General features: G+C 35.6%; 1 protein-coding gene across 1 annotated transcript in view; it reads left to right on the top strand.

Moving 5' to 3' along the window:
• RNF17 (ring finger protein 17) overlaps nt 1–25,517 on the top strand; it is a 122,082-nt gene extending 96,565 nt beyond the window's left edge. The window contains exons 27-35 of the mRNA XM_055317208.1: nt 1,612–1,731; nt 2,667–2,747; nt 4,334–4,459; nt 5,927–5,983; nt 10,140–10,256; nt 16,669–16,837; nt 19,932–20,067; nt 22,478–22,667; nt 25,398–25,517. Coding sequence (XP_055173183.1) covers nt 1,612–1,731; nt 2,667–2,747; nt 4,334–4,459; nt 5,927–5,983; nt 10,140–10,256; nt 16,669–16,837; nt 19,932–20,067; nt 22,478–22,667; nt 25,398–25,496 — 1,095 coding nt within the window. The 3' untranslated portion in view covers nt 25,497–25,517. The remainder of the gene's footprint in view (nt 1–1,611; nt 1,732–2,666; nt 2,748–4,333; nt 4,460–5,926; nt 5,984–10,139; nt 10,257–16,668; nt 16,838–19,931; nt 20,068–22,477; nt 22,668–25,397) is intronic.
• Nucleotides 25,518–26,134: the final 617 nt, after the last annotated feature.

Raw genomic sequence — 26,134 nt, 5'->3', positions numbered from 1 at the left:
CACTTTGTTCACAAATGACATGTTTATCTGTATAAAAAATGCAAAAGAATCGTCAAGAAAATTCCTGGAACTATAAGCAATTATAACAAAGTTGCAGGATACAGGGTTAACATACAAAAGTCAATCACTTTCCTGTAGGCCAGCTATGAACAAGTAGAATTTGAAATTAAGAACACAATACCATTTACACTAGCAACCCCCAAAACAAAATACTTAGGTACAACTGTAACAGAGTATGTCGATCTATATGAGGAAATTGCAAAACTCTGTTGAATAAAATCAAAATAAGCGAGGTTTATTCCGTGTTCATGAATAGGAGGACTCAATATCATCAAAATGTCAGTTCTTCCCAACTTGATCTATACAGTCAATGCAGTCTCAACCAAAATTCCAGCAGGTTATTTTGTGGATATCAAAAAATTGATTAAAGAGCTTATATGGAGAGGCAAAAGACCCAGAGGCACCAACAAAATATTAAAGGAGAAGAAGAAAAAACACTGATGCTATCCGACCTCAAGACTTACTATAAGGTTATAGTTATTGAGACATTGTGGTATTAGCAAAATAATAAATGGATCAATGGAATAGAATAGAGAGCCTAGAAATAGACCCATGGAAATGTCAACTGATACTTGACGAAGGAGTAAAGGCAATACAACTAAGCAAGATTATTTTTGCAACAAATGCTGCTGGAACAAGTGGACATCCACATGCAAAAACTGGATCTAGACTTTTACACCCATTTATACCCTTCACAAAAATTAATTCAAAATAGATCACAGATCTAAATGTAAAACACAAAACTATAAAACTCCTAGAAAATAGCAGAGAAAATCTCAGTGATCTTGAGTATGGTAATGACTTCTTAGATACAGCACCAAAGGCATGACCCACAAAAGAAATAAGGGATAATAAGCTGGGGGTGCCTGGGTGGCTCAGTTAAGTGTCTGCCTTCAGCTCACGTCATGATCCAGGGTTCTGGGATTGGTCCCCGCATAGGGTTCCCTGGTCAGCGGGGAGTCTGCTTCTCCTTTCTTTGCCTCTTCCCTGGCTTATGCGTGCTTGCCCGGCGCTCTCTCAGTCACTCTCAAGTAAAAAAAAAAAAAAAAAAAAAAAATTGAAGGATAAGTTGGACTTCATTTAAATTAAAAGCTTCCCCTCTGTGAAAGCCAGTATGAAAAGAATGGGAAGACATGAGAAGATAAGTCACACACTGGAAGAAAATATTTGCAAAAGACACATCCAATAAAGACTGTTTTCCAAAATGTACAAAGAAATCTTAAAATTCAACAAGAAAACCAATATATTTATTTATTAAATGTAAATCAGTGCTCCTAAAATACTTAGAAAAACTAAATTATCTTCAAAAATAATCAAGGAATTTGTAAATCTAATAAGACTGGTTTTTAAAAACACAGGTTTGTGGATAAAGAAACTTGACAATTAAATTTAATACACTAGGATGAAAGAATAGGGTTTCTTTTTTCTAGAAATTTTTCAGATTCAGATACAGATATTTTTCTAGGATGTCTTTGTTTTATACACCAAAGAGTCCCTTCTGGCCCCTAGTTTTTAATAGTAAATTTAAATTATAAATTTGTCCTATTTCAGGTACAATATTTAGATCATGGATTCACCGAGAAGATTCCACAGTGTCATCTTTACCCTATTTTACTATATCCTGATACACCCCAATTTTGTATTCCATGTCAGCTCTGTAATACCAAACCTGTGAGTAAATTGCAGTTTGTGGGATGATTAATTTTAAATATTGTCCTTTTTATTAACAGTATTTTCTAAAAGTTAGAATGTAAATGAAATCCCTTTTAGTTGCAGCAAAAATAATAAAATACTTAGAAGTAAGTTTAATAAGACAGCTAAAAGGCCTTTATGAAGAGCACTACTGTGTTTCATAAAGGCCACAGATCAACTGAAGGATATAAAAAAATCATCTGAATAAGTGAAGAGACCTATTATCTTCATAGATGAGAAAGTGTAAGATTGTTAAAATTTAGTAATTTCTTCACATAAAATCATAACCGATTTAAAGCTGGAAATTAGATAAAGGAATGGTATTTTATCTTTCGCTACATAACAAATTAAGCTAAAACTTAGTGGTATTAATTAACAAATTTTCTTTCCCTCATTCAGTTTCTGCGGGTCAGGGATTGGGAGCAGTTTAGCTGGGTGATTTTGGCTCAGGGTCCCTACTAATGCTGCAATGATTGTCATCTGAAGGATTCACTAAGATAGAGGAGGCTCCTCAGTAGCTTTTGGCAGGAGGCCCCAATTCTTTGCTATGTGAACCTCTTAACATAAAAACACAATCACAGCTCCTTAATAAATATATACTATAGGCATTAGACAAGCAGCACATTGTCATATTGATGTTTTAAGAAAAAGTTTTGTGATGCTTTGTTTTTAATGTAGGTTTATATTTTTAAAGCATAAAATGTTTCAAGAGAACTATGGGGGAAGCTCAGGTAAATTATTAGTTCCTTCAGATCATTTTTATCATATACTCATGATATTCTCTTAAAACTGCTTGTATATTTTATACTACTGTCTACTGTTATCTGTTTATGCCTACTTTTATATTTCTTCATTTGCCTTCTGTCATATTTTTTGTAAGTGTGAAAGAATCTGAGTTTATTAATCCCAAATAGGTTGGGAATGTCTGGCAACCAGATGCAGTAGAACTCCTTCAGGAACTGCTTTCAAAGAGAGAGGTGGAAATTCACATTATGGTAATTTATATTTAAAGCATATATTGTTGATTTAAATTATTTGCTATAAAGTGTTGTAGATAACGTAATTTGAGGGATATTTTTATGACAAGCCATGTTCCTTGTGAATATACTTATTAACACAGAAAAGTCACTACTTTGGTTTCTAGGATTGTTTTAAATAAACCTAAATTTGAGCAAGTTCCTAAGAACTTCTGTAAGCACTAAAGTCAGTACCTGATTCTTTATTAACAACTCACCAGGAAGCATTATCAAAGATTTGGAGATGTTTTTAAATACATGTAGTAGTTTTCAGGATATTACCATGTATGTAGCACTGTGTTGGGTGCAGGTAATCCCTGTCCTCAATTTACCTTGTTAGTGAAACAACTAGATACAAGTTATAAACCTAAAAATTTCACACTACAAAGTAACATGCCAAGAGCCAAGGAAGGGGCATGCCCAGAGTGTGGAGTGTTGAAGGACTGGCAGAGAAGCCACTAGGGCTAGAGCAGAAGGAGCAAGACAGAACAGTCGGAGGTGGGAGATCTGTGAAAGTTTCAGCTGTCAAGCGGACACAGGCAGCCACTTGAGGACTTGAGCAAAGGCGTGACATGACTTACCCTTATATTCCAGTATTTTCACTCTGCTATGCTGAGAAAAACTGGAGAATATAAAAGATAGGAGCAGGGAGATCTACTGGAAAGCAATTACAGTAACTCACTAGAGACAATAGGACTAAGGTAGTACCAAGTGTAGTTAAAGAGAAATGATCAGCGTGTCAGCTGTGTACATGTTCATTACCTAATAACTGTTACGGGGACTTAAGAATTTTATTTTATTTTTTATTTTTTTAAAGATTTATTTATTTATTTATGATAGAGAGGCAGAGACACAGGAGGAGGGAGAAGCAGGCTCCATGCCGGGAGCCCAATGCGGGACTTGATCCCGGGACTCCAGGATCGCGCCCTGGGCCAAAGGCAGGCGCTAAACCGCCGAGCCTCCCAGGGATCCCCGACTTAAGAATTTTAAAGCTAGGGATGTCTGAGTGGCTCAGAAGTTGAGCATCTGCCTTTGGCTTAGGGCATGATCACGGGTCCGGGGATCAAGTCCCGCATCGGGGTCCCTGTGAGGAGCCCGCTTCTCCCTCTGCCTGTGTCTCTGCCCCTCTCTGTCTCTCATGAATAAATAAATAAAATCTTTTAAAAAAATAATTTTAAAGCCATTACCATAACTCCTTCTAGACTGTCGTTAATTTCTTTGGATTCTTGCCAATTCTGGATTTTTAACAAAACTTCATTTCTTTACCTCTGAATATATCTTTTCAAACTTATCCTTCTGCTTAGTATAAGATGATGTAATTTTTTAGTAAATAACCAGAAAATTCCCTACCTTGTGGATATGTAGGTATACTTTACAGAAACCATGACAGTAGTATTACTGTTTTATAATCTGCCAAAATACCAAGAAGAAAATTTTATGAAATGAGCCACTAGTCAAACTGGTAAACTGCGGTCATCAGAAATCTAATTTCATATCTCCCTACTCTAAAATTTTAATCTTCAGACTTTTTTATAGTAATAATCTTGTTTATTGAATTTAAATAGGAATTACCTGAAAACCCATGGGAGAAAGTATCTATTCATCTCTATTTTGATGGAATGTCACTTTCTTATTTTATGGCATACCATAAATATTGTACTTTTGAGCATTCTGAAGAAATACTGAAAGAAGTAAGTGAGCAATTTTTCTATAAAAATCTAAAGTGTAAAAAAAATCTAAACTGTAGAAAACAATCTGGATAAAACGTCATGCTTTGCCTTACACTTCAAGTCTTCAGTATGATTCTGGGTGTCTGATATGTTGAGTAAAGAGAATTGTAAATTATTTGTTGAGAAAGCAATATACTGTTTAATGCTTTGTAAATGTCCTGAGAAAGACTTTAATTGCACTAAGATTCAGTTAATGTTTATGTGTCTCCAAACCTAGTGGAAAGGCCATATGGTGTCGAATGTTGTTTGAATATGGAAATGTAAATTAAAAAATGTTAATAAGATTCACAGTCAGAAAAGGATTCTCTCAGCAGATAAAATGTTTTTTCCTTTTATTTGACATTGTAACATTTCCTCTATTTTGCCTTCCTACAGGAAACTCAGAGCTGGATTTTAAGCTTAGCTTCAATAAAAATCCCTTTCCATTTTCCCAGTGCTTCTCTTTTTTAATATTTTAAAAAACATAATTAGCATGTTATAGATAGGTTTTTCACATTGCAAGATGCCATAAATACTTAATGGAAATAGAGAATCATCATAAGCAATAACATTAATGTTTTATAAAGCAAGATATTTTTATTTCTAGATTTACAGTTATTAGATTTTTAAATATTCATTTTCCCAACAGTACACAATCATTAATGTTCAGTTATATAGAGAAAACTACTTTCTTCTCTCACATAGAAACTGTGATAATATTTTGTACACATAATTCTCACTGCTAGTTTTTTATAAGCAGAGGGATATGTGTGTGGGGATGGGTGTGCATGTGTATGTATACCCATATATTTGTATAAAAGATATACCATTTGTTAAACTGGTTTTATAAAGATTACTAAGTCCCTCGCTTCCAGCTGTACTCTTCAGTGTGAACCTTTAAAAGAAAAGGTAAGAACTCCTACTCTCTCTTAATAATCTGCAGTGGTCCTTAAATAGCTCAGGTTTGAACGGCTTGGGTCCACTTACATGTGAATTTTTTTACAGTACTGTGAAGGTATATTCTCTTCCTTATGATTTTTCTTAACATTTTCTTTTCTCCAGCTTACTTTATTGTAAGAATACAGTATATAATACATATAACTTACAAAATATGTGTTAACTGTTTTTGTTATTAGTAATTAAGTTTTTAGGAAGTCAAAAATTATATGTGGATTTTCACCTGTGCGGGAGTGTTGGTACACCTAACTCTCATGTTGTTCAAGGGTTAACTGTAATTACCATTGACATGTGTTTAACATAATTTTGAAGCTTCTTATTGCAATATTAAGATTACTCTCAAAACATTAGATTTTCCCATAGTTAAAACAACCAAATGAATGCCAGCAAGGACATGCACTCAGTTTTTGTGGGGATGAAATATGAAAGTGCCTTAAAAAGTACTATATAGTTGACAATGGTTTATTTATTAACAATACTATATTATTTCAGAAACTAACAGAGTACAATAAAAAGTACGAGGATGAACGATGGGAAATAAAATTTGAGGTAAGTTTCGTTCCAAATATTTTGGCATCTTTGGACACTTCCTCAATACAAAGGATCTAATATAAGATCAGGAAGTAAGCATTTTCTTTTATAATGGATTTATTGAGATATAATTTAAATACTATAAAATTTACCTTTTTAAAGTGTATAAATTCACTTGGTTTTTAGTATATTCAGAGTTGTGCGATCATCACAGCTATTTATTTTACTTTTTTATTTTTTTTAAATTTTATTTATTTATGATAGTCACACAGAGAGAGAGAGAGGGGCAGAGACATAGGCAGAGAGAGAAGCAGGCTCCATGCACCGGGAGCCCGACATGGGATTCGATCCCGAGTCTCCGGGATCACGTCCTGGGCCAGAGGCAGGTGCTAAACCGCTGCGCCACCCAGGGATCCCTCATCACAGCTATTTAATTCCACAACACTTCATCATCCCAAATAGAAGCCCCATACCAACAGGAGTCACTTCCCATTTTTCCCTTTCCCAGTGTCCTGGAAACCACTAATTTTGGATTTCTGGATTTTCCTGTCTTTCTTGATTTTCCTATTTTGGACATTTATATAAAGAGAATCATATAATACATAGCCCTTTGTAACCAGCTTCTTTAACTGAATAACATTTTCAAGTTTCATTCATGTTATAGTATGTATCCTTTTTATTGCTGAATAATATCCCATTGTATGGATGTACCACATTTTATCCGTTCATCTATTGATGGACAGTTGGGTTTCTACCTTTATGCAATTGTGAATAAAGCTTTGAACATTTGCATACAAGTTTTTATATAGACATCTGTTTTCCCCTCTCTTTTGGTATGGACCCAATTCTTACTAGTGGAATTGGTAAGTCATATGGTGACTCTGTTTACCAGTTTGAGGAAATACAAGACTGTATTCCAAAAGAGATGCACCATTTTACTTTTATACTAGGAATGTACAAGGTTCCATTTTCCCCATATCCTTATCAACACTTATTATCTGACTTTTTTTTCCTGATATCCTTATCAACACTTGTTTTCTGACTTTTTTCCCAGCCATCCTAGGATAGGTATGAAGTGGTATCTCATTGTGGTTATGATTTGCTTTTCTCTTGTGACTGGTAATTACGAACATCTTTTCATGTGCTCTTTGGCCATTTATATATATAATATATATATATATAGAGAGAGAATATATATACATTTATATATATTTATATATATTTAATAATATAAATATAATTTATAATAATATAATAATATATATAATAATATATAATTTATATATATATATAAATATTATAATTATATTTTATATATATAATATATATAAATAATATATAATAATATTATATAATAATAATATATAATTTATAATTATATATAATAATAATATATAACTTATAATAATATAAAATTAATATTTTATATATATAATAATATATATATATAGAGAGAGAATATATATACATTTATATATATTTATATATATATATATATTTTAAGAAATCTCTGCTTAAATACTTTGCCCAGGATTTGACACCAAAAGCAAAGCCAGCAGAAACAAAATTTAACAAGTGGGACTACCTCAAACCAAGAAGCTTCTGCACAGCAGAGGAAACCAACAAAATAAAAAGACAGCCTACAGATGGGAGGAGATATTTGTAAATCATATATCTGATAAGGCATTAATATCCAAAACATATAAAGAAATTATACAGCTCAATAGTAAAAAAAATAAGCCATCTAATTAAAAAGTGGGCAGAGGAACTGAATAGACATTTTTTCAAAGAAGACATACAAATAATGAAGAGGTACATGTAAAGGTGCTCAGCATCCTTAATTATCAGGAAAATGCAAATTAAAACCACAATGCAGTATCACCCTACACATGGTAGAATGGCCATCATCAAAAAGACAAGAGATAAGAAGTGCTGGCAAGAACATGGAGAAAAGAGAACCATGTGCGCCATTAGTGGGAATGTAAACTGGTACAACCATTGTGGAAGACAGTATGGAAGTTCCTTAAAAAATTAAAAATAGGATTATTATTCTAAATTTCACTTCTAGGTATATATCCAAAGGATACAAAATCACTATCTCAAAGAAACATCTGTACCTCTATGTCCATTGCAGCATTATTTTCAATAGACATGGAAACAACCTAAGTGTCCATCAGTGGATGAATGGATAAAGATGTGGGGTGTGTGTGTATGTGTAATCACACATATATATCTTTACATGGTGAAATTGTGTTCTATTCAGACATAAAAAGAAAATCTTGCCATTTCTGACAACATGGATGGACCTTGAAGGCATTATGCAAAGTGAAATAAATCAAATACTGTATGATCTCACTAATATGTGGAATCTAAAAAACTGAACTCATACAGAGAAGAGATCGGTGTTTGCCAGGGATGGGGAAAGGGGAATGGGTGAGGGCAATCAAAAGATACGGATTTCCAGTTATACATAAGTCCTGGGATGGAATGTACAACATGATGACTATCCTTAACACTATTGTATATTTGAAAGTTGCTAAGAGAACAGATCTTAAATATTTTCATCAGAAAAAAAGTTCTGTAACTATTATGAGATGATTATTATATTTCTATTATATTATTGTCTATATTTAATATATTAAACTTGTGATGATCATTTCACAGTATAAACATATACTAAATTATGCTGTATACCTTGCATAAATACAGTGTTCTATGTCAATTATATCTCAATAAAACCAGAAAAAATAGAAAATAAAAATAGAAAAGAATGGAAAAAATCCTCTTCCCACTTTTAGTTGAGTTGATTTTGTTAAATTCTAAGAGTTCTTTATATACTCTGTATCCATGTCCCTTATCAGATACATGATTGCAGATATTTTCTTCCATTCTGTGAGTGGTCTTTTTACTTTCTTAATGGTGTCCTTTAAAGCGCCAAACTTTCTGGTTTTTTTTTTTTTTTAGCTTGTATTTATTTATTTGAAAGAGAGAAAGAGCGAGCATGAGTAGGGCAGAGGGAGAGGGAGAAGCAGACTCTCTGCTGAGCAGGGGGTCCATCTAGGACCCTGAGATATGACCTGAGCTGAAGGCAGATGCTTCACCCACTGAACCACCCAGATGCCCCTAAAAGCACCAATGTTTTAAATCTTGTAAAGTCTATCCAGCTTTGGTTTTGATTTTTGTTTTTGTCATTTGTGCTTTTTGGTGCAGGAAGTGAGAGTTTTAATGAAAGCTTCAGTTACTTATCAGTAGAATTTTATTCCTGTGATTATAAAAATAACAAATGTGTTATAAAGTGCTTTGTAACAAATCAGCAAAATTTAGCGGTTGTAGTCACTTTTTGCTGAATTTTATTAAGTGGTTCAGACAGGTTTTGTTCTATTTTGCCACCAGTTTGGAAATGCTAAATAGTAATAAAGTAATCTAATTTGAATGTGATTATTTTTGTCTTTTATGCTAATTACCATATTTAAGAATCTTTTAAAACTTAAACACCACCCACATTATTATAATACTTTTGCTTTGACAACTGCTGACTGCCAGAATCCTCTTGGGAATCACATAATTTTTTATTATTGTGTTTTTGGGAGTTTAGAGGGAGCACACTTTTTTTTGATGATTTTTAACTTAAATCATCTTTGGCATTTCATATATTATTTTCATTTTTACTATAAAATACGTACTTATTCTAAAAACAAATGAAATACTAAAGAAATATAAATAGAAAAAAGCCCCCCTTTCTGTACCTCAAATAACTCAGTCCCACTAAGCAGTGGCAATTACTACTAACTGTTCATTAGCCATTCTTCTAGAGTTTTATGTGTATATGTAAATACGTATACATAAATATATGACTGTTTTAACACAAATTTTTTTTAATTGGGGAAACAAAAGAATATTAAAGATCTTTACTCACATTTTGGACCTACTAAAACAAAATCATTTTGTGGTATTCATTTTCTAAGATAGCTTGCTTTCTGCTAATTGAAAATAAATTGGCAGTGTATTGAATTTTAATGTATTGGATTTCTGTAATAGTCATTCTGAAATTTGAATTTATTTGTGGTGCTTTAGGATTTCTGTAATAGTCATTCTGAAATTTGAATTTATTTGTGGTGCTTTAGGATTTCTGTAATAGTCATTCTGAAATTTGAATTTATTTGTGGTGCTTTAGGAATTACTTTTGTCTGAAACAGAGACTCCTATTTTACCACCATATTTGCCTTCATCTCTGCCTCCTCCAGAAGAACTCTATGCTGTTCAAGTTAAACATGTTGTCTCACCTAATGAAGTATGTAACCTAAATTATTAGTTGTTGGTTAAAAATATAACAGGAAATATTGATCTTAAACTTTAGGATTGACTCTTCACACTTCCATCTTCCATTTTTTTTTCAAATTTTATTTAAATTCTAATTAGTTGCCCGCCTCCTCCCCAGCTGGCCTGGGGCGGGGGGAGGGGGCGCTAAAAAAAATAAATAATTTAAAAAAATTAAAAAAATTCTAATTAGTTAACATACAGTGTAGGAGTAGAATTTTAGTGATTCATCATAGAATTTTAGTGCTCATCATTTTAGTGCAAGTGCCCATCACCCATTTAACACATCCACCACCCACCTCCCTTCATCAACCATCATTTTGTTCTCTATAGTTATGAGTCTATTATGGTTTACCTACCTCCTTCACTTATTTTTTTTCCTCTTCCCTTATGTTCATCTGTTTGGTTTCTTAAATTCCACATGTGAGTGAAATCATATGGTATTTGTCTTTCTCTGACTGATTTATTTCACTTAACACACTCTGACTCCATCCACGTCATTGCAAATGGCGATAGTTCACTCTTTTTGATGGCTAAGTAATATTCCATTGTATATATGTATCACATCTTCTTTATCCATTCATCAGTCAGTGGACATTTGGTCTCTCTCCATAGTTTGGCTATTGTTGATAATGCTGCTATAAACATCAAAGTGCATGTACCCCTTCAAGTCAGCATTTTTATATTCTTTGGGTAAATACCTAGTAGTGCAATTGCTAGATCCCCTTTCTCAACATCTTTGCCAACATCTGTTATTTCCTATGCAGTTAATTTTAGCTGTTCTGACAGGTGTGAGGTAATATCTCATTGGGATTTTGATTTGTATTTCGCTGATGATGAGTCATGTTTAGCCTCTTTTTATGTGTCAGTTAGCCATCTGTATGTGTTCTTTGGAAAAATACCTATTCATGTCTCTGCCCATTTCTTACCTGGACTATTTGGTTTTTTGGGTGTTGAGTTTGATGAAGTTCTTTATGAATTTTGCATACTAAACCTTTTATTAGATGTCATTTGCAAATATATTCTCCCATTCTGTAGGCTGCCTTTTAGGTTTGTTGATCATTTCTTTCACTGTCCAGAAGATTTTATCTTGATGAAGCCCCAGTAGTTCAGTTTTGCTTTTGTTCTCTTGCCTCCAGAGATGTATGTAATAAGGAGTTGCTACAGCCGAGGTCAGAGAGGTTGTTGCCTGTGTTCTCATCTAGGATTTTTATGGTTTCCTGTCTCACATTTAGGTGTTTCATCCATTTTGAATTTATTTTTGTGTGTTGTGTAAGAGAATGGTCCAGTTTCATTCTTCTGCATATTGCTATCCAGTTTCCCCAAAACCGTTTGTTGAAGAGATTGTTTTCATTCCATACAACATTCTTTCCTGCTTTGTCAAAGATTAACTGACCATACAGTTGTGGATCCATTTCTGGATTTTCTGTTCTGTTCCATTGATCTATGTGTCTGTTTTTATGCCAGAACCATACTATCTTGATCACAGCTTTGTAATACAGCTTGAACTCCAGAATCATGATGCCCAAGGCTTTGCTTTTCTTTTTTACCTTTTTTTTGTTTTAATATTTTTAAATAAGAGAGAGACATAGAGTAGAGCAAGACATGAGTAGGGGGAGAGAGGCAGAAGGAGAGGGAGAAGTAGGCTCCCTGCTCAGGACCCTAGGAGCCAAAGGCAGACGCTTAACCAACTGAGCCACCCAGGTACCCTACGCTTTGCTTTTTCAGGATTGCTTTGGTTATTTGAGGTCTTTGGTCTTGGTTCCATTCAAATTTTAGGATTGTTTGTTCTAGCTTTGTGAAAAATGCTGATAGGGATTACTTTGAATGTGTAGATTGCTTTGGGTAGTATAGACATTTTAACAATGTTCTTTTAATATATGAGCATGGAATGTTTTTCCTTTTTTGTGTGTGTCATCTTCAATTACTTCATAAGTGTTCTATAGTTTTCAAAGTACAGATCTTTTACTTCTTTGGCTAGGTTTATTCCTCGGTATCTTATGGGTTTAGGTGCAGTTGTAAATGGGATTGGTTCCTTGAGTTCTTTTTCTGCTCCTTCATTATTGGTGTATAGAAATGCAACAGATTTCTGTGCATTGATTTTATATACTGAAACTTTGCTGAATGCATATAAGTTCTAACAATGTTTTGGTGTGGATTCTTTTAGGTTTCCTACAAGGAGTATTATGTTGCCTGCAAATGGTGAAAGTTTGATTTCTTTGCCAATTTGGATGCCTTTTATTACTTTTTGTTGTTTGATTGCTGAGGCAAAAACTTCCAGTACTATGTTAAATAGCAGTGGTGAGAGTGGACATCTCCTTTTGTTCCTGACAGTGGAGGAAAAGCTCTCAGTTTTTTCCCATTGAGGATGATATTAGCTGTAGGTGTTTTGTATGTGGCCTTTATGATATTGAGGTATGTTGCACCTAACCTTACTTTGTTGAGGATTTTTAGCAAGAAAGGATCCTATATTTTGTCAAATGCTTTTTCTACATCTGTTGAGAGGATCATATGGTTCTTATTCTTTCTTTTATGTGGTGTATCATGTTGTTTCATTTGCATATATTGAACCATCCCTGTAGCCCAAGAATAAATCCCACTTAATTGTGGTGAATAGTTCTTTTAATAAACTGTTGGGTTCATTTTGCTAGTATCTTGTTGATAATTTTTCCTTCCATGTTCATCAGGGATATTGGGCTATGATTCTCCTGTTTAGTAGCATCTTTGTCTGGTTTTGGAATCAGGGTAATGCTGGCCTCAGAGCTTTGGAAGTTTCCCTTCCATTTCTGTTTTTTGAAACACTTTAAAAAGAATAGGTATTAATTTTTCTTTAAATATCTGGTGGAATTCTGGGAATTCTGGTCCTGGACTTTGGTTTGTTAGGATGTTTTTTATTACTGATTTAATTTCTTTGCTAGTATGGGTCTGTTCAAATTTTCTATTTCTTCCTGTTTCAGTTTTGGTAGTTCAATATGTTTCTGGGAATTTATTTCCTAGAAAGAGATTGCCCAGTTATTGGCATGTAATTTTTCATAATATTCTGTTATATTTTAAATTTTTTTTTTATTTATTCATGAGAGACACAGAGAGAGAGGCAGAGACATAGGCAGAGGGAGAAGTGGGCTCCTCACAGGGATCCTGATGCGGGACCCAATCCCCAGACCCGGGACCAGGCCCTGAGCCAAAGATAGACGCCCAACCACTGAGCAACCCAGGTGTCCCTATTATAATTATTTGTAGTTCTGTGGTGTTGGTTGTGATCTGTCCTCTTTCATTCATTATTTTATTTATTTGGGTTCTTTCTCTTTTTTGATAAGTCTGGCTAGGGGTTTATATATTTTATTCTTTCAGAGAATCTGCTCTTACTTTTGTTGATCTGTTCTTTTGTTGTTTCAATATCATTTATTTCTGCTCTAATCTTAATTATATCCCTTTTCTACTGGCTTGAGGCTTATTTGCTGTTCCTTTTCTTGTTCCTTTAGGTGTATGGTTAGGTTTTCTATTGGAGACTTTTCTTGCTTCTTGAGGTAGACTTGTATTACAATATACTTCCTTTTTAGAACTGCCTTTACTTCTCCCAAAGGTTTTGGATTGTCATGTTTTTATTTTCATTTGATTCCATCTATTTTTTTTCTTAATTTCCTGGTTAGCCCATTTATTCTTTAGTAGAATGTTCTTTAATCTTCATGTATTTGTGATCTTTCCATTTCTGTAGTTTACTTTGTCATAGTGTTGTGGTCTGAAAATATGCATGGTATGATCCCAGTCTTTTTGTACTTATTGAAGACTAATTTGTGACTCAGTAAGTGATCTCTTCTGGAGAATGTTCCAAGTGAAACATTGAAAAAAAAATGTGTACTCCGCTGTTTTAGGATGAAATGCTCTGAATATATCTGTTAAGTCCATGTGGTCCAGGGTGTCATTCAAAGCCATTGTTTTCTTCTTGATTTTCTGCTTAGATGATCTGTCCTTTGCAGTAAGTGGGGTGTTAAAGTCCCCTACTATTAGTGTATTATTATCAATAAATTTCTTTACGTTTGTTTTTAATTGATTTATATATTTGTGTGCTCCCAAGTGGGGGCATAAATATTTATAATTGTTAGATCTTCTTGATGGATATACCCCTTAATTATGATAGTGCCCTTCTTCATCTCCTGTTACAGTCTTTGGTTTAAAATCTAGTTTGTCTGATATAAGTATGGCTACTCTGGCTTTCTTTTGGCATGTTTTAACATGGTAGATGATTCTCCATTCACCATCTCACTTTAAATGTGTAGGTGTCTTTAGGTGTAAAATGAGTCTTTTATAGGCAGCATATAGATGGGTCTTGTTCTTTAATCCATTCTGATGCCCTGTCTTTGGGGCATTTAGTCCATTTACATTCAGAGTGAATATTGATACGAATTTAGTGCCATTGTGTTACCTGTAAAGTTGGTATTTCCGGTGATGATCTCTTTCCTTTCTGGTCTTTGTTGCTTTTGATCCTTTTTTCCCCCCAAAGAATCCCCTTTAATATTCTTGTGGGACTGGTTTAGTCGTCCTGAATTCCTTTAGTTTTTGTTTGTCTGAGAAACTCTTATCTCTCCTTCCTTTCTGAATAACAGCATTGCTGAATAAAATATCTTGGCTGTATAGTTTTCCCATTCAGCATGTTGAATATACCCTGTCACTGTCTTGCCAAGTTTCTGTGGACAGATCTGCTGTGAACCTCATCCATCTTCCCTTATAGGTTAAGGACTTTTTTCCTTGCTGCTTTCTGGATTCTTTCCTTGTCTTTTTGTGAATTTGACTATTATATGTCTTGGTGATGGCTATTATTTGTTGAACTTATTGGGAGTTCTCTGTGCTTCTTGAATTTCATTGTCTGTTTCCTTCCCAGCTTAGGGAAATTTTCAACTATAATTTGCTCAAATACACCTTCTTCCCCCTTTTCCCTCTTCTTCTGGGACTCTTGTGATATGAATGTTATTAAGCTTTAAGGAGTTGCCAGGTTCTTTAACTCTTTGTGATCCAATACCTTTCATTCCCTGTTCTTTTAGCTTTATTATTTTCCATAATTTTATCTTCTGTATCACTGATTCATTCCTCTGCTTGTTCTATCCTCTATGTCATGGTATCCAGTCAGTAATAGCATTTTAAATGTCAGCCTGACTAGTTTTTATTTCTTTTATCTCTGCAGTAAGGAATTCTCTCAAGCCCCACTAATATCCTTATAATTGTCATTTTAATTTCTGTTTCAAACAGCTTACTTATATCTATATTGATTAAATCCCTCGCCATCAGTTCTTCCTATTCTTTCTTTTGGAGTGAATTCCTCCATCTTGTCATTTTGTCTAGGTCACTGTTTTTTTTGTGTGATGTTAGGAAAGCCTGTCAAACTCCTGCTTTTGAAAGTAATGGCTATATTAAGAAGTCCAAAAATGAGGGGGGATCCTATATGCATTATGCTGTTGTGTTTTGACGGCTCCTACCCTCTCATCAGTCCTCTGCAGTTTCTCCTTGCCTGCAGTGGTGGGTGTTTGGACCTTGTCCACTGTGGCAAATTTTAACTAGGTGTGTCTTGATCTGCTTATAAAAAGAAGCTAGATTCCCCTCCCCCCCCAAAAAAAAGAAGAAGAAGAAGCTAAATCCTATTTCCCCTAGAGCTGAAGCTTTTAGCACTCTATGATCAGTACACTTGGTGCATGTGAGGGGTTTATGCTGGTTTTCCAGGGGAGGAGCCTGCTGCACTGATTCTCAGGATGACTTGCCCTAGTGGGTGCACCTACAGGGCACAGGGGGGTGGGGGTTGGTGTAAGCAGCTCTGGTCTCCACTGTGGGAGTGCTGTGTCGCTCCCTGAGGTCACTCAATGCTGATGGGAGGTGAAGAGGGGGAATGATGTCACCCTGCTCTCTCATCCCTGTAGTGGGGAATTCAAGCTGCTTCTGGAAGCCCTCACAGAAGAGCAATCACCCCTCTTGTGCCCCCAGCTTATGTCAGTACTGGCTCAGGATTTCACACTAATAGGCTCAGTCAAGATGTTGAGGGTGGAGAGGGAGCTGTAGGACCCACTTCCAAAAAGTCTCTCATGGATGTTGCCCAGAAGCTCAGTTATTTTCCCTGTGGGCCTGCCCACTGGCCTGCTAAGAACATAGCTGCATGCTTCCCTGAGAGCGAACAGTTGTAGAAAGAGCACACCACCAAGGAGGAGGCCACATGTCTTTAATGATCTATCTCAGGAGCCATATGTCATCACTTATGTTCTTTTGATTATAAAGATCAACTCTGGTATCATGTGGGATCATAGGGGCCATTATTAGAGGCTATCATAATAACTTTGTCAATATAAATGAATACTAAAAATTACAGAATTTGAAAGGTTTTTCCTTCCCTTTCTCCCACTTAGGTGTATATTTGCCTTGATTCTGTAGAAAGTTGTAATCTGTTTAACCAGCATAGTGATACAGATGACAGCGGAGTCAGCTGGGAATCTGAGTCTGAGAGCCTTAATGAAGCACTGCGGAGGTTTAATAAGAATGTGGAGACATTTCCTCCTCTGACGGATTTTAGAACAGGTATACTAAATTTTCTGAGTAAAATGGGATTCTTAATAAACCGTTGATTTGCTTTAATGAGCTTTTGAGGTTTGGCTATTTCTAATGTTAATGCATATATTTTTTATTTTTTAAATTAAATTCAATTTAGCATATAGTGTATTATTAGTTTCAGAGGTAGAATTTAGTGATTCATCAGTTGTATATAACATCTAGTGCTCATTACATCGCATGCCCTCCTTAATGCCCATCACTCAGTTACCCCATCCCCCCACTTACCTACCCTCAGGGAACCCTCAGTATGTTCCCTAGAATTAAGAGTCTCTTATGGTTTGTCTCCCTCTCTGTTTTTGTCTTATTTTATTTCTCCTTCCCTTCCCTATGTTCATCTGTTTTGTTTCTTAAATTCCACATATGAGTGAAATCATGATATTTTTATACACTTTATATGCATGATCTCTCCGAATCCTAAGGACACTCTATAGATGATCTTTCTCATTTTCTAAATGAGTAAAGTAAGAGAAGGGAAGTAACAGCCTTGGGTCACTTCCATTTTCCAAAACTCAGCTGCATTGGAAAATTGACTTCATAAAGGTGATTTTTCTAAGCTTGAGGTTTTGCCAAAGCTCAAATTGTTAGAGTTGTCATTCATACCTAAATGGCAGTAATTTTAATTACAAACCACCTAAGTTGATAATTTTGAAGTACAGTAGGGGAGCCCAGGCTGTGTCCTGTCCTGTCAAGATAGGTCAAGTTGTGCCATCTCTTTTTTTCTAATCCATTCCTACCCATATTTAGATAACATATGTGACTCTTCTATGAGTAGAGTATCTTATGTAACAAATGTATCTTGTTACTGCTGTTGACAATTTCTGAAAACCAGGAGTGGTGTCCATACATTTTTACCAGTATGCAATATATAGAAATGTATTTATTCATAGCATTTTGTACAAATCGGAAGATATACTAAAGCAAAGGAAAACATCAGCCTAAAGTTTTACCTGATTTTACTCAATGATATTTTAATGGGTTGTGACTCATGTTTGGCTGATAAAGACCACTTGCTATTCCCTCTGCCTGGAATGTTCTTCACCCAAATTGTATAGCAGTTTAGATTGTTGCTCAACTGTCCCCCTATTGCAGGTGTTGCCTGTCCTCCCCATGTAAAGTAGCACTGCTTGTCACTCTCCCTTACCCGATTTTTCTCCATGCTTCTATTTCTTTTTTAAATAGCACTGTGAGGGCAGCCCAGGTGGCTCAGCGGTTTAGCACCACCTTCAGCCCAGGGTCTGATCCTGGAGACCTGGGATGGAGTCCCATATTGGGCTCCCTGCGTGGGGCCTGCTTCTCCCTCTGCCTGTGTCTCTGCCTCTCTCTCTCTCCTCTCTGTGTATTCTCATGAATGAATGAATGAATGAATGAATGAATGATAAATATAAAATAAAATAAAATAAATAGCACTGTGAGCAGGAACTCTTTGTACTGCTGTGTCACCAGTAGTTAGAAGGGCATCTTTCACAAGTTAGGTGCTCATGAACATTTGTTGAATGAGTAAAAGAATAAATTCATGATTTTTTCTTTTTATAAACTCAGATTTATAGTCTGGAAGAAACCGTTCCTTCCTCATTGTCTTCTTGTCTCAAGAGAAGTCACAGAAACATTCTGTGCGTAATGTGATCATTCATGGAGTTATATATAGCTCCATTTTCTGTGGGTATTTTTTTATTCCTCAATAAAGGGTTTTTTATAAGTATGCACATGTACAAGTTGATTCATAGGCAAGTGCCTATTAAGTTGTTTTGTAGGTTAAAATAACATGACAACTAGGGTTGGGTTTTTGGTTTTTGGGTTTTTTTTTAGTTGTGTTTTGAGAGGAACCTTCAGCCATGTTTCTAAGGCTGGAAATGGTTGAGACTGTTAACAGTGATTCAGTCCATTGCTTACTATGCAGACAGCTCTATTAGAGGAGATTTTTTTTTTACTGTTCTATTGATAATCTTTTCTATAAACACAAGAAATCGTTTAAAACTCTGTAATAAAAATCTTGTACATTAGAGTCCTGTATTATTTAAATATCACTTTCCCACAAGTACACTTCTGTGGAGATTATGTAGAAAAGAAATTGATGACATACAAGGGATGGAAGTAGAGCAAGACAAGGGCCTAAAGTATGTTCCATTTGCTCTGAAATCTAAAAGTGTATGGAGAGAAGTACATACTATATTAATTTTTTCAGTTTTACTCAAGCCTAGCATTCATTCATTTATCAAGCAATTGCTTGTACCAGGTACCATATCAGGAATACATATACGGTTCGGCACATAAGAACTAGTGGACTAGTTGAGGGGGACATGAAAAACATGTTCAATATGAAAATAACAGCTCATAGCAAAGGTAGATGCACAGTACCATAGGATCACAGAGAAACCAGTGACTAGAAGTAGTAAGGGCTTTTTAAAAGTCATGTCGGAGCTAATCTTTGAGAGATTTTTCAGAAAAAGTATATGGGGGAGCCATCTAGATAAGGGGAACAGCCACAGCCATGAGCTGAAGTAGAGGCTCGGGTAATTCTAGCTAGGTAACACTTGAGAATATGGGGTAGAAGTTGGTTGGGAGTAGATTGTGAAGAACCCTATAATTGCAGTTGATATTGCAGATGGTTATAATGCCACCGAAGAAACAAGGGCAATTGAGTTTTTTAAATTTAATTTTGGTGTTTTTAGAATGGATTGGAGGGGACAAAATTGAAAGGAATAGCAGAAACCATTTTATATCTTTTGCAGAAGATGATGGCTTAAAATAAAAGAAATTTCAGGAGTCTAACAAGTGGGGGCATTGGAAGGATAGTCTAAGCCATGGGCAGAACTAGGAACTATGAGAATGGGAGAAGTGCTTTTCTTCAGAGCTTAATTCTTAGGAATTAGGAAAAACAAAGTGTATAAACTGTAAACAGAAAAAAAAAACAGATTCTAACATATGACAGACTGTTGAATGTTTAAACCTGAATGGTGGGTTTATGGTGATTACTTTTTCTTTGTACTTTTCTGAATTCAAGAAAAAAAAAAAACTGTTGTTTAACAAGGCAATGTGATTGTTCTTTTTTCTGTCTTTCCAGAAATGCCTTGCCTTGCAGAATATGATGATGGCTTATGGTATAGAGCAAAGATTGTGTCTGTTAAAGAATTTAATCCTCTAGCTGTCCTGGTACAATTTGTTGATTACGGATCAACTGAAAAGCTGACAATAAACAGGTTGTTTTTTTTTTTTTTTAAGTCAACTTAGTTGAATTAGAATTTAAGTTTTATTGGTTTTTTTGTTTTTTTTTTTTAATTTTTATTTATTTATGATAGTCACACAGAGAGAGAGAGAGAGAGGCAGAGACACAGGCAGAAGGAGAAGCAGGCTCCATGCACCGGGAGCCCGATGTGGGACTCGATCCCGGGTCTCCCGGATCGTCCCCTGGGCCAAAGGCAGGCGCTAAACCGCTGCGCCACCCAGGGATCCCAGAATTTAAGTTTTAAAAATAATAATTTTAATAATAATAAAAAGTTTTGGTTTTCTTTTAAAGAAAAACTTTTAAAGCGACTTATTAGGATTTTTTTTAAAATCTAAGTCTTTTTATTGTGGTAAAATAGAAAATTTACCTCGTTAGCCATTTTTAAGTATACATTTGATTAATATTAAATATATTCTGGATGTTGTACAGCTATTGCCACTGTCCATTTTCAGGACTTTTTCCTAATCCTAAACAAATTCTGTACCCATTGAACAATAACATTCCATTCCCTTTTCCTCACCTCCTGGTAACCTTTTTCTACTGTCTCTGAATTTGTCCTATTTTAAGTACCTTACATAATTACTGTCAGACAGTATTTGTCCTTTTATGTCTGGTTTATTTTACTTAGGATAATGTTTTCCGGGTACACTCAATTGTAGCATGTATCAGAATTTCATTATTTTTATGGCTAAATAACACTCCTTTGTGTATTTGTATATATACACACAATGTTTTATGTATTCAAATGTTGACGGACACTTCAGTTGTTTCCATCCTTCAGCTGTTGTGAATGCTGCTGCTATGAACATTAATGTGCAAGTAGCTGTTTGAACCCCTTTCAGTTGTTTGGTATGTACACCTAGAAATGGAATTGCTACATTATATGGTGCTTTTGTTTAACTTTTCGAAGAACTGCCAAACTTTTCTGCGGTGTCTGTACCATTTTACATTCCCACCAGCAATGCACAAGGATTCCAGTTTCTCCACATCCTTACCAACGCTTGTCATTTTCCATTTTTTTGTTTGTATTATTTGTGGTTAAATACATGTATCATAAAATTCGCCATCTTAACCATTTTATTTTTTTAATTTTTAAAAATATTTTATTTATTTATGATAGAGAGAGGCAGAGACATAGGCAGAGGGAGAGACAGGCTCCATGCTGGGAGCCCAATGTGGGACTCGATCCCGGGGCTCCAGGATCGCACCCTGGGCCAAAGACAGGCACTAAACTGCTGAGCCACCCAGGGGTCCCCCCACTTTATTTTTTTAAAGACTTTATTTATTTATTAGACAGAGGGTGGGGGCAGAGGAGCCTGACATGGGACTCAATCCCGGGTCTCCAGGATCACCCTTCACCCTGGGCCAAAGGTGGCACTAAACCGCTAAGCCACCGGGGCTGCCCCATCTTAACCATTTTAAATGTACACTTAAGTAGTGTCAACTATACCCACATTGTTATGTAGCCAACCTCCAGAACTCTTTTCATTTTGCAAAACTGAAAAGTCTGTACCCTTTAAACAACATCCCCCAGTCATTTCCCCCTCTTCCAGCCCCTTGCAGCCACCATTCTTTCTTTGCCTATGAATTTAACTATTGTAGGTATCCCACCCATATAAGTGTAATCATACAGTATTTGTCCTTTTGTAACTGGCTTATTTTACTTAGCATAGTTTCCTTAAGGTTCACCATGTTGTAGCGTGTGTCAAAATTTCCTTCCTCCTTAAGGCTGAATAATATTCCATCATATGTATATACTACCTTTTACTTATCCATTCATCCATGGATAAATGGATATTTGGGGTGATTCCCTTTTGTGACTGCTTTCACTTCATTAGGGCTATATACTGGGAAGTGGAATTGCTAGGTCACATACTCATGCTATTATTAGTATTTGGAGAAACCAGCAAACTATTTGTTTCCATAGCAGCTGTACCATTGTGCACTGAGTGTCCAGGGGTTCCAGTCTCTCTCCACATTCTCACCACGCTTGCTGTTTTCTGGTGTTTTGATAGTAGCCACCCTAATGGATGTGAGGTTGTATCTCACTATGGCTTTGCATTTGCATTTGATGATTAGTGATGTTGAACACCTTATCATGTGCTTGTTGGCCATTTATGTATTTTCCTTGGAGAAATGCCTACTCTTTAGTGTATATTTTTCTCATTCTGTAGGTTGCTTTTTCACTGATTATGTCCTTTGCACAGCTTTTAATTTTGATGTAGTCCAATTTATTTTTTTTCTTCCATTGTTTGTGCTTTGGTATTACCTAAGATTCGTCACCAAATCCAATGCCATAAACTTTTCCCATATATTACAGCTTTAGCTGTTAGAGAATTTTAATTGTGACATTCTGAACATCTTAAGAATTTCTTTTGTGACAGACTGCGTCAAATTCCACTTCACCTTATGCAGTATCCAGCCCGAGCCATAAAGGTTCTCTTGGCAGGATTTAAACCTCCCTTAAGAGATCCAGGAAAGACAAGAATACCATATTGTCCCAAATGGAGCATGGAAGCATTGTGGGCTATGATAGACTGTCTTCAAGGAAAACAACTGTATGCTTCTTCCATGGTAACTATCTCAATTAGCCAAAATCTTATTGAAGCTATTTCTAATGTCCCTATGTTCACTTTCTAAAGTGCTTTCTATCAATGCAAATCTAGATGTAAAAAAATGCTTTAAAGCATATAAAGCTGTAAATACTATAAGATTAATTTTAAGGCTTGTTAAAATTGTTTTAGTTTATATTTAGCAAAATGTATTAGCCCTACAATAATATATCACTGATGTAAAGAATAAGATGAAAATGACCAAGCTCTGAGTATCCTATAATCAACTCATAAATTGAGGGAAATGAAACATTTGTAAACCATTAATATTATGAAGTAGAATGAGGTATGTTCTACAAAAAAAAAAAGTATAGGAAAAAAAAAGTATAGGTGCAAGGACTGATTATTTCCATCTAGAGAGATGAGGATATGATACGGTATTTGCCTCGTCAGCAGGCCAAATAATCAGTGAACAGGTAGGTCTGGGAAGTGACATTGGGCTGCATCCTAAAAATAGGAAACCCCAGAATGGGAATTCGGGTCAAAGCCATGGAATGAATTGAACTGTACTAATTTTGAGTTAATGCCGTAGAACCTGTATCAAAAGGTTTAAATAAACACAGCACTTACATTCGACACATAGCACATGCAAATAAATATACAACGCACACTATACTTAAAGAATATAGTGTGCACAATATACAGCACACAAACACCCCTACATCACATTCTCACCACACATACAACATATACCAAACATATGCCACATAAGAAGCCACACACAGCACACAGGTACCAAAAACCTTTTACACATATACCACAAACAGTCAGAGAACACATACCATACACACAGTACATTGAACACTCTAAACACACACAACAAACAAGAATTACATAAAATGTACAAGACACACAAACACCTCATGTAACACACACTATACATATCCCACTACAGAAATCACATATTCACTATAGATCCCAAACAAAACCAACATGACATAATTCAAAAATATACACCATACATACACCACTCATGACCCACACAGTGATCACAAAGCACTCACACCCTGCACATAAGAGAAACATACAACACACAACACATATAAAACATACAAAATACATTGCAACCAAAACACCCAAACACAATATACTCACCCATTCAACACATACCAAACATATAACACACACAAATCATTCGGCATTCAGACATCACACACACCTAACATCATTTGTACTACAGACTACACACACACAACACATATTCATCACATATATCGCATCACCCAGTACTTACCCCACATATCACACACCACACACCAAACATAGCATGCGCATATCACATGCAACCACGGTACACATACCACACACTCCAAATATACAACATACACTAATATATAGCACACACACCACACAAAAACACCACACACATATAAAAATAGACAATTCACACTACAGAAATTTCATTCACACACTACATATATACCACATAGGCACCACATGTAACCAACACCACAAAAACATGCAACACTGGAACACACATACCACTCACAACAGACACTAGCATACACCATACACTAAAGCAGATAGCATACACACAAATATACCACACACAAAACACATATGGAACATAAACACACCAAACACACACTGCACACATGAAACCAACACACCATTTATACCACATACCATATATATACACCACACAAACATCACACATACACCACGTAAGCATCATGCATACCATACACTACATACAACACTTACACTACACAAATACCACATACATTAAACATACATGTTTGACACCATATGCCTCACACACAACACATACAACTACACCATGCACCAGTCAAAACTACACTCACATTGCTCATATACCAGGCACAACACACATACCACACACACTCCATACATACAGCACAAACTACACATAACACAACACAAAAACCACACATGAAAATATACCACACACTACAGAAATACCATTCACACACATTTACACCACACTCACCTCACAAACCTACACCACATCATACACATCACACATACACCACTCAACACCACATATAACACACAAAGACAAAATGCACAACATATACAGAGTACACACACACCTGGAGTGCCTGGGTGGCTCAGTTGGTTAAATGCCTCACTGTGATTTTAGCTCAGGTCATGGGATTGAGCCCTGCATGAGGCTCTGCACTCAGCACGGAGTCTGCTGAGATTCTCTCTCCCGTTCCTCCTACCCTCACTCATGCACACTATTTCTCAAATACATAAATCATTGAAAAAAATACACACACACAGGGGCACCTGGGTGGCTCAGTTGGTTAAGCATCTGCCTTTGGCTCAGGTCATAATCCCAAGGTCCTAGAATCGAGTCCTGCATTGGGCTTCCTGCTCCCTCTCCTCCCTTGTGCTCTATGAGTAACATTCAAAATTTCATCAGTTTATGCATAAAAGAATAATGCCCTAGGGTTAGAATATAAATGAATTTTAACAGGGATGGTACTATTAAAGCACATTGGCTTAATCTAGAAAAACTTTGGGGAGGAGTTATATTTTAAATAAACTATAAGAATGGGAAGAATAGGATTTAATAGGAAACCATTACAAAGACCTTTTTAAAAGACAGATGATTAATAAGTTTGGAGAATGCCCTTTCCTTCTTATGTGATGTAGGCCAAATGTAGGAGGGAAAAAGCAGCAAAGATATTACTGTATTTTCCTGACAACTATGTTTTAATTTTAGGCTCAGGCACCAGAACAAATAGTGACCTTATATGAAGATGAACAGTATCCAGTTCATATGTCACTTGTAGAAATGGGGCTGGCAGACCGAGATGAATGATGTAAGCATCATGACTTCTTGTTCCCCTTTATAATCAGCATAAGGCATGCTAATATAGTGGAGATTAAATATACATTAAATATTTATATTGCCTGTAAAAGCACCTCTTCAGACTCTCCTTGATTTCTCAAAGAATGACGACAAAGCTCAACAAGAATCTTTCTTCTAGACTCTTCTTCATAGGCCCTTTCACCTACTGAATACCAGGATCAAAGAGGATATGCATCTGTAAGAATGCTTGGAATGGTTATCATGACTGTTATAGTGCCAGAGAGTGGTTGGGGATGGGCAGAAGAGCAGAAGGAAGTGGGCACATAAGACTGTGGTATGCACAGAACATATTGGACAATCCATGACCTAATCGCAAAGCTATCAAAGTACCTGGGTAACCAGCTGTTTATTCATCCACATAAATGTAACAAGTGATGATTCAGCAACTAATTTGAACATGTAATTAAGCAAAGGTTTTAAATAACATGCATTTTGTTTTTCAGGTATACAGTGCAGAACATCTATACGGCAGCCCAGAAGAAAGTTTTCTGTTATATGTAGGCCATTTCAGGCTTATTTTTCTTGACTTGTTCTGCAGTAGTGCTGGCCTTTTTCCTTACATGTTAAACTGTCAGGAATTGTTTGAA

Source organism: Nyctereutes procyonoides, unplaced genomic scaffold (genome assembly GCF_905146905.1).
Source record: "Nyctereutes procyonoides isolate TBG_1078 unplaced genomic scaffold, NYPRO_anot_genome, whole genome shotgun sequence".
Lineage (NCBI taxonomy): Eukaryota > Metazoa > Chordata > Mammalia > Carnivora > Canidae > Nyctereutes > Nyctereutes procyonoides.
Note: the sequence above shows the minus strand (reverse complement) of the source record. Positions and strands in the feature narration are given on the sequence as shown.